Here is an 8,193-nt window from a genome sequence, read left to right as displayed (position 1 = left end):
GATCCCAGGGGTGCTGTACTACCAAGCTATATATCCCAGCCCTCTTTGTTTTTTTGTTTTTTTCAGACAGGGACTCAATAAATTGCCCGGGCTGACCTCAAAGTTGTAACCCTCTTGCCTCCAGCCTCTCAAATCACTGGGATTATAGGTATGCACCATTGCACCAGTTTAATTCTAAAATTTATATGGAAATACAAAGGCCAAAAATAACCACGACTCTATTGAAAAATATCAAGCCTTCCTATGAAACTACAGTAATTGTGAGTCTTCTATTAGTTCAAAGATAGACAAATAGACCAGTGCAACAGAACAGAACCTAGAAACATATCCATGCCTATATAGACACTCAAGTTGATAATAAAGTTGTCACTGAAGAATGATTAAAAAAAAAAAAAAACACTTTTCTCAGTAAATGGTCCTGGTTCAACTGGATATCTATATTTGAAAATGAAACTTGATTCCTTCTTAATCTACTATTAGGCATATACTCAAAGACTCAGGAGGCTGAGGCAGAATAATCATAAGTTTGAGACCAGGCTGGGCAACTTAGTGAGACTCTCTCTCTCTCTCTCAATCAAAAATTAAAAAGGGCTAGGGATGTGGCTCCTTGGTTAAGTGCCCCTGGGTTCAATCCCTGGTACAAAAAAGGTAAATAAAAGTTCTGATGGTCAGACATGATGACAACTTCCTTGGGGCCCCACTGCATTGACTCTGCACCATCCCGCCCCTACAGGTCTCACCAAGCCCACTTGTCACTTCTACCAGGAAGCTGCATCACAGTTTTATTTACCCTGACATGGGGTCGCTGTCAAAGCCAGATCCAAACCTCAGCGCTGAGCCCAGCTGCTCCAGTGGCTCCGTGTGGATGGGTGCACTGCAAAGAAGGAAGCTCATGAGAAACCCACTTGAACCCCACCTGCATACCAGGAACAAACACACTATCTTAGGGCATAAACATAACATGAATCAAAGCTATCATGTACTGGTAGTTTTCAAGGTTTCCAGAAGAGCTATTACACACACCAAATCTCACACTGCAATGTCACACATTCTTCTCAGGTGCACCAGGGACAGTATCCAGGACACACCACATGTAATGTTACAAAATAAGTCTCAGTAGTTCTCAAAAGACAGATATACAACATATCTTTTCTAACCACATAGGGTAAGGTTACAAACCAATAACAGGAGACTATGCTGTCACAAAGTTAAAAATACAAAAAAGGGCTGGGCCCAGTGGTGCACACCTGTAATCCCAGTATATCAATAGGCTGAGGCAGGAGGATTGAATTCAAAGCTAGCCTCAGTAACAGGGAGGCACTAAGTAGCCCTGTCTCAAAATAGGGCTGCGGATGTGGCTCAGTGGGGTTGAGTGCCCCTGAGTTCAATCCCTGGTACCAAATAAATAAATAAATAAATAAAAGAAGTGCTTAAAAAACAAAACACACACACACACACACACACACCCCACATACTTAATTAACATGATTCAAAAAGACAAATTTTTAAAAAACTTGTGAATTATAGTATGTTAAATAAGAAATCATGAAGGAAATTAACAAATATATAGATAAAAAATTATAAAAAAAATAGTACAGATCAAAATTCATGAAATATAGCCTAAGTAGTTCTTGAAGGGAAATTTATACTTTTAGTAGAATTTATCAGGAAAGAAAAAAGGTTAAAAATAAACAAGATTGGCTGGCCATGGTGGTGCACACCTATAATCCCATTGACTTGGGAGGCCAAAGCAGAAAGATCACAAGTTCAAGGCCAGCAGCAACAATTTAGCAAGGCCCTAAGCAACTTAGCAAGATGCTGTCTCAAAATAAAAAAAAATAAAAATAAAGGGGGTGTAGCTTACTGGTAAAGTACCCCTGGGTTCAATCTCCAATACCAAAATTTAAAAAAATATATAAGACTATTGAACTCAAGAAGATAAAAGTGAAAGCAACACAGTATGGCACAGTGGTACATGCCTGTAATTCCAGCTACTTCAAGAGGCTGAGGCAGAATAATAAAAAATTGGAGTCAGACATGTATAACTTAGCAAGAATCTCTCTGCAAATATAAAACTTAAAAGAGCTGGGAGTATAATTCAAAGGTAGAGCACCCCTGGGTTTAATTTCCAGTACCATTAAAAAAAATGAAAGTAATAGAGAAAACCCCCCCGAAAAACAAGGAAGAAACCAAACAGTAAATAACAGCCACAGAAAATAATAGAGAAGATAAATCCAAAGCTGAAGGACCTCTAGCAAGACTAAGTAAGGAAAAGAAAAAGATACAAAACAGAGGGAAAAAAGTAGAATAAAAAGGGAAAATCATAGGTACAATAGATACATTAAAAATGGTAACCTAAGGCTGAGGTAAAAAGCACACACCTAGTATATATAAGGCTCGATGCAATTCCCAGCACTGTAAAAATAAATTAATTAATAAAATAATTTTGTCTGGATTCTGACTTTAACCAACCACCTCTGGAAAGGCATTCTGGAAGATAGGGGAAGTAACTGATCACACACTAATATTGAAAGCTACAGAGTTACTGTTAATTACGCCAAATATATCACTGATATGATAGTCATATTTCTTTTTAAAGAACTCATTTTAGCCTGACTGTAGAGCATGCCTGCGATCCCAGCAACTTGAGAGACTGAGGCAGGAGGATTGCAAGTTCAAAGCCAGTCTCAGCAACTTAGTGAGGCCCTAACCAACTTAGTAAGACCTTGTTCTCAACATAAAAAAATTAAAAGGACTGTGGTTGTGCTCAGTGGTTAAGTGCACCTAAAATAAAATAAATAAATAAATAAAAATATAAAGGCCTCATTTTTTAATTTTTTTAATTTGTTTTAATTAGTTATACATGACAGTAGACTGAATTTGTGCACTTTTATATATTATACATAGCTGGGATATAATTTCTCCTTTTTCTGAGTGTATATGTTGTGGAATCACATTGGTCATGCAGTCACATATATACATAAAGCAATAATGTCTGTTTCGTTCTACTATCCTTCCTATCCCTACCTCCCCACTCCTTCCCTCCCTTCACTTCCCTCCACCTAATCTAAGGTAACTCTACTTCTCTAGTGCCCCCATTTATTGTGAATTAGCAACCACATATTAGAGAACACATTCAGCCTCTGGTTTTGGGGATTGGTTTATTTTGTTTAGCATGATTCTCCAACTCCATCCATTTATCAACAAATGCCATAATTTCATTCTTCTTTAAAGCTGAGTAATATTCAATTGAATATATATATATACCACATTTTCTTTATCTAGTCATCTATTGAAGGACATCTAGATTGGTTCCATAGTTTAGCTATTGTGAATTGAGCTGCTATAAATATTGACATGGCTGCATCACTATAGTATGTTGATTTTAAGTCTAAAGTCCTCATTTTTAATGAAGAAAGCTAACAGTTAAGGAGAAATTCTTGTAATTCTGGAATTGTTTTGTTGTTTTTTTTTTGGAGGGGGGAGGTTACCGGGCATTGAACTCAGGGGAACTATGTATCTTTCACTCCTTTCCATAGTTACCAGGACTCTGAACACTATTGTTTCATATACCTCCTCCTACTTTTTTTTTTTAACCTGGATTATAATTATGTTTCAGCAGTACTGGGGATCAAATTGAGGGCCTTGTGCATGCTAGGCATATGCTCTACTGCTGAGCTACAGCCCCAGTCCCCCTTTTCTGAATTATTTTAAAGCCAATTCCAGCTGGGCTCAGTGGCGCATGCCAGTAATCCCAGCAACTTGGGAGGCTGAGGCAGGAAGATCACAAGTTCCAGACCAGCCTTGGCAACTTAGGCCCTAAGCAACTTAGCAACTAAGCAACTCTGTCTCAAAATTAAAAAAAAATAAATAAATAAAAGGGCTCAGTGGTGAAATGCTTCTGGGTTCAATCCCCAGGACCCCAACCCCCCAAAATTACTGTGGGCTGCTCCCTTCAGCAGCACTTATGCTAAAATTGGAACAATACAGAGAAGATTAGCATGGCCCCTGCACAAGGATGACATGAAAATTTGTGAAGTGGTCCATATTTTGTGTAGTTCTTAAAAGATTATTTGACAATTGTATATTCTTTTCAAGAAGACACACTCAAGGTACAATGAGTGGCACCTGATATTGAAAGTGTGACTTTCATATTTAAAAAAAAAAAAAATCAGTGTGGAGCTGAAAATTAACTCCGTGTAGAATTTTTTTTTTTTTTTGTACCAGGCATTAAACACAGGGGCACTGGACCACTGAGCCACATCTCCTATTTTGTATTTTATTTAGAGACAGGTCTCACTGAGTTGATGAGGACCTCACCACTCCTGAAGCTGTCTTTGAACTCTCAATCCTCCTATCTCAGCCTCCCAAACCCCTGGGATTACAGGCATGTGCCACTGTGCCAGCTCCAGGACAGAACATTTGCCTAGCATGAGCTAGGCCCTGGGTTTGATCTTCAGCACTGCATAATTAATTAATTAATTAATTAATTAATCAGTTTGAAAGCATTGGAGGGTAATGACATGGAGAATACACAGCTGGGACCCAGTGGCAGTAAGGCTGGTAACAAAGATCATAAATATGCATCATACCCAAGGTCTTTCTTCTCCTAGGGGAGTTACAAGGGTGGGAGGCCCTGATGACACTCATCCACTTGTACTGTGACTTGAAAAGCTGTTTCTTGAGAAGAAAGGAGCTTCTAATCATCTCAGCCCTGCAATCAGGCCAAAGTGATCTTAGAGTGCTAATGTCCCTGGAGAGTCCTGAGCTCCAAATTTCTATAATCAATTTTGCAAATGTACCATCAAGCACACAATCGAAACTTTTCAGGATCACTAAGACACTAAACAACAGGAACAGAAAAACAACAGCAATAACTGACAATAAAAACATCCACAGGGACTTTAAGTACTGAAGTTATCAGACACTGACATTAGGATAACATGTTTAATATTACAGTGAAGGCTGGGGATATAACTCAGTTGGTAGAGTGCTTGCCTCGCTTGCACCACAAAAAAAAAAAAAAAAACACAGTGAGACTAAAGAAAAGAAGATCTTACAAAGACTAAAGAAAAAAAAGTGAGTGATCCTGAGAACAGGAAATAGGAAATATATTGGATATTTGGCTAAAGAAATTTCTAAGCAAACGTTGAAGGAGCAGCTTAATTTTTCTTGATGGCTTATAGTAAAATGCAAAAAGAAAAAAATGAATCAAAGACGGAATTAGCAAAAACTAATCATAATAAAGATTAGGAAAATTTGGGCCTAGGGGTAAGTTCAGTGGTAGAGCACTTACCCAGCATGCACGAGGCCCTGGGATTCAATATCCAACACTGCAAGAAAAAGAAAAAAAGAAAAAGAAAGAAAGAAAAGAAAAACTTTGGAAAATTCTCAGCCTATCATATACAGTCAATAAATACAATAGTCTATAGAGTCAATACAATCCAAGATGGTTTTACGAAACTAATTCTAAAATTTACAGTGCTAAGAATTGATCCCAGGGGTGCTGTACTACCAAGCTATATATCCCAGCCCTCTTTGTTTTTTTGTTTTTTTCAGACAGGGACTCAATAAATTGCCCGGGCTGACCTCAAAGTTGTAACCCTCTTGCCTCCAGCCTCTCAAATCACTGGGATTATAGGTATGCACCATTGCACCAGTTTAATTCTAAAATTTATATGGAAATACAAAGGCCAAAAATAACCACGACTCTATTGAAAAATATCAAGCCTTCCTATGAAACTACAGTAATTGTGAGTCTTCTATTAGTTCAAAGATAGACAAATAGACCAGTGCAACAGAACAGAACCTAGAAACATATCCATGCCTATATAGACACTCAAGTTGATAATAAAGTTGTCACTGAAGAATGATTAAAAAAAAAAAAAAACACTTTTCTCAGTAAATGGTCCTGGTTCAACTGGATATCTATATTTGAAAATGAAACTTGATTCCTTCTTAATCTACTATTAGGCATATACTCAAAGACTCAGGAGGCTGAGGCAGAATAATCATAAGTTTGAGACCAGGCTGGGCAATTTAGTGAGACTATGTCTCAAAACAAATTTTTTTAAAAAAGGGAAGAAGATGTAGCTCAGTGGTAAAGTGCCCCAGGTTCAATCCCCAATGAAAGGAAGGAAGGAAGGAAGGAAGAAAGAGAGAGAAAGAAAAAGAGAAAGAGAGAGAAAGAAAGAAAAATAAAGAGAGAAAGAGAGAAACAGAGAGAGAAAAAAGAAAAAGAGAAAGAAAGAAAGAAGGAAGGAAAGAAAGAAAGCAAGCAAGCAAGAAAGAAACAAACAAACAAACTGAACATAGTGGTGAACACCTGTAATCCCAGCAACTCAGGAGGTTTAGGCAGAAGGACTGCAAGTTCTAGGCCAGCCTCAGCAACTTAGCAAGATCCTGTCTCAAAATAAAACATAAAAAAGAGCTGAGGGGACTGGAGTATAGCCCAGTGGTAGACTGCTTGCCTAGCATGTGTGACACACTGAATTTGATCCTCAGTACCACATAAAAATAATTTTTAAAAAAGGTATTGTGTCCATCTACAACTAAAAAAAAAAAAATATGCCTCAGTGGTTAAAGGCTTCTGAGTTCAACCCCTAGTCACAATAACCCCCCACCCAAAAAAAAGAAAGAAAGAAAAGAAAAGCATAAACAAGGGTACCAAAAGATATGTACAAGAATGCTCAAAGCAGGGGCTGGGATTGTGGCTCAGTGGTAGAGCACTTGCTTCTCACGCACGAGGCACTGGGTTCGATCCTTGGCACCACATAAAAGTAAATAAATAAGATAAAGATATTGGGTCCATCTACAACTTAAAAAAAAAAAAAAAAGAATGCTCAAAGCAGAGCTGGGAACAGTGGTGCATACCAATAATCCCAGCAACTCAGGAGGCTAAGTCAAGTTTAAGACCAGACTGTGAAATTTAGGAAGATCCTATCTCAAAATTTAAAAATTTTTAAATGGGCTGGGGATATGGTTCAGTGGTAGAGTACCCTTGGGTTTAATTCCCAATACCAAAAAAAGAGAATAGTTATAGGTCATAGCAGCAACCATTTATAATAGACAAAAAAATAAAAATAACCCAGATATTCATCAATATTAGAATGAATAAATAAGTTATGGTGAATATTATAATACCATACACCAAGGAAATAACACAATGTGTATCAAACTCCACAATATTAACAGAAAGAAAACACACCAAACCACAGGCAATCTATGTATGATATATAGATTTTGTATGTAGGCATACCTGTATGCATATGTGAGAGAGAAAGAAAGAGAAAGCTGGCAAACAGCTGCTTTGGGGAAAACAGAAGAGATGTAAAATGAAAGGGAATGTGAGGGGCTTCTGGGTACTATGATGCTCTATTCTTAGCCTGAATAGGTTATGGTTATATAAATGTGAGGTGTTTTTTTTTTTTTTAATTATTTTTAGAGACACAGGACACTAGAATGTATTTTGGCATATTAAACATACATGGAGTATAACTTACTCTAATTAGAATCCCATTTTTGTGGTTGAACATGATGTGGAGTAAACCCTGGTCATGTATTAATATATGAACATAGGAAAGTTAGTCCAATTCATTCTACTGTCTTTCCTATTCCCATCTCCACTCCCTTCCCTTCATTCTCCTTTGTCTAGTCCAATGAACTTCTATTCTTCCCTTCCCTCCAAATGTAAGTCTTTATCTTGTGATAATTCACTAAAATTATATACTTCAGATTTGTCTAATTTTATGTGTATGTTATCTATTACCTAAGGAAGTTTTGGTGTCTGGCAGGGTAGCTCAGTAGTAGAAAATGTGCTTAGCATGAACAGACCCTGGGTTCAACCCCAACATACAAAAAAAAGTTTCTTCAAGGCTCCAAAGAAGCTATTCTCCCCTCAAGAAGAAAGACAAAACTGAACCATGGAATTTAGAGATGCATACTTGAGCATTATAACTCTAAAGAAAAGTTTACCAGAATCAGTAGCCTATAGTCCCTGCTACTTGGGAGACAAAGGCAGGAGGATTGCCAGTTTGAGTTCAGCCTTACCAACTAAGCAAGACCTGTGTCAAAAAAAAAAAAGGGGATGTAGCTCAGTGGGAAAGCACACCAAGGGAGGGAGGGAGGGAAGGAAGGAAGGAAGGAAGGAAGGAAAGTTTTTTTGATTTTGTTTTGGTACAGAATGACAGGTCT

At 37.6% G+C, this 8,193-nt stretch overlaps 1 protein-coding gene and 1 non-coding gene across 3 annotated transcripts in view; one reads left to right on the top strand and one right to left on the bottom strand.

The window, feature by feature from the left end:
* Positions 1–8,193, bottom strand: part of Shisa5 (shisa family member 5) — a 25,250-nt gene that overhangs the window by 8,183 nt on the left and 8,874 nt on the right. Inside the window, exons 3-4 of one of the 2 annotated variants that reach the window (XM_048794021.1) lie at positions 5,297–5,333; positions 791–874 (exon numbers count right to left, since the gene is read on the bottom strand). In XM_048794021.1, the coding sequence (XP_048649978.1) occupies positions 791–874; positions 5,297–5,333 (121 nt within the window). The remainder of the gene's footprint in view (positions 1–790; positions 875–5,296; positions 5,334–8,193) is intronic. The other variant, XM_015487271.2, reaches the window with a different exon arrangement.
* Positions 3,947–4,053, top strand: LOC125613649. The gene has a single exon (XR_007344215.1). It is a non-coding gene; the product is annotated as a U6 spliceosomal RNA (small nuclear RNA).

The sequence above is a fragment of the Marmota marmota genome, unplaced genomic scaffold (assembly GCF_001458135.2).
Source record: "Marmota marmota marmota unplaced genomic scaffold, marMar, whole genome shotgun sequence".
In the NCBI taxonomy this organism is placed as follows: Eukaryota; Metazoa; Chordata; class Mammalia; order Rodentia; family Sciuridae; genus Marmota; species Marmota marmota.
Note: the sequence above shows the minus strand (reverse complement) of the source record. Positions and strands in the feature narration are given on the sequence as shown.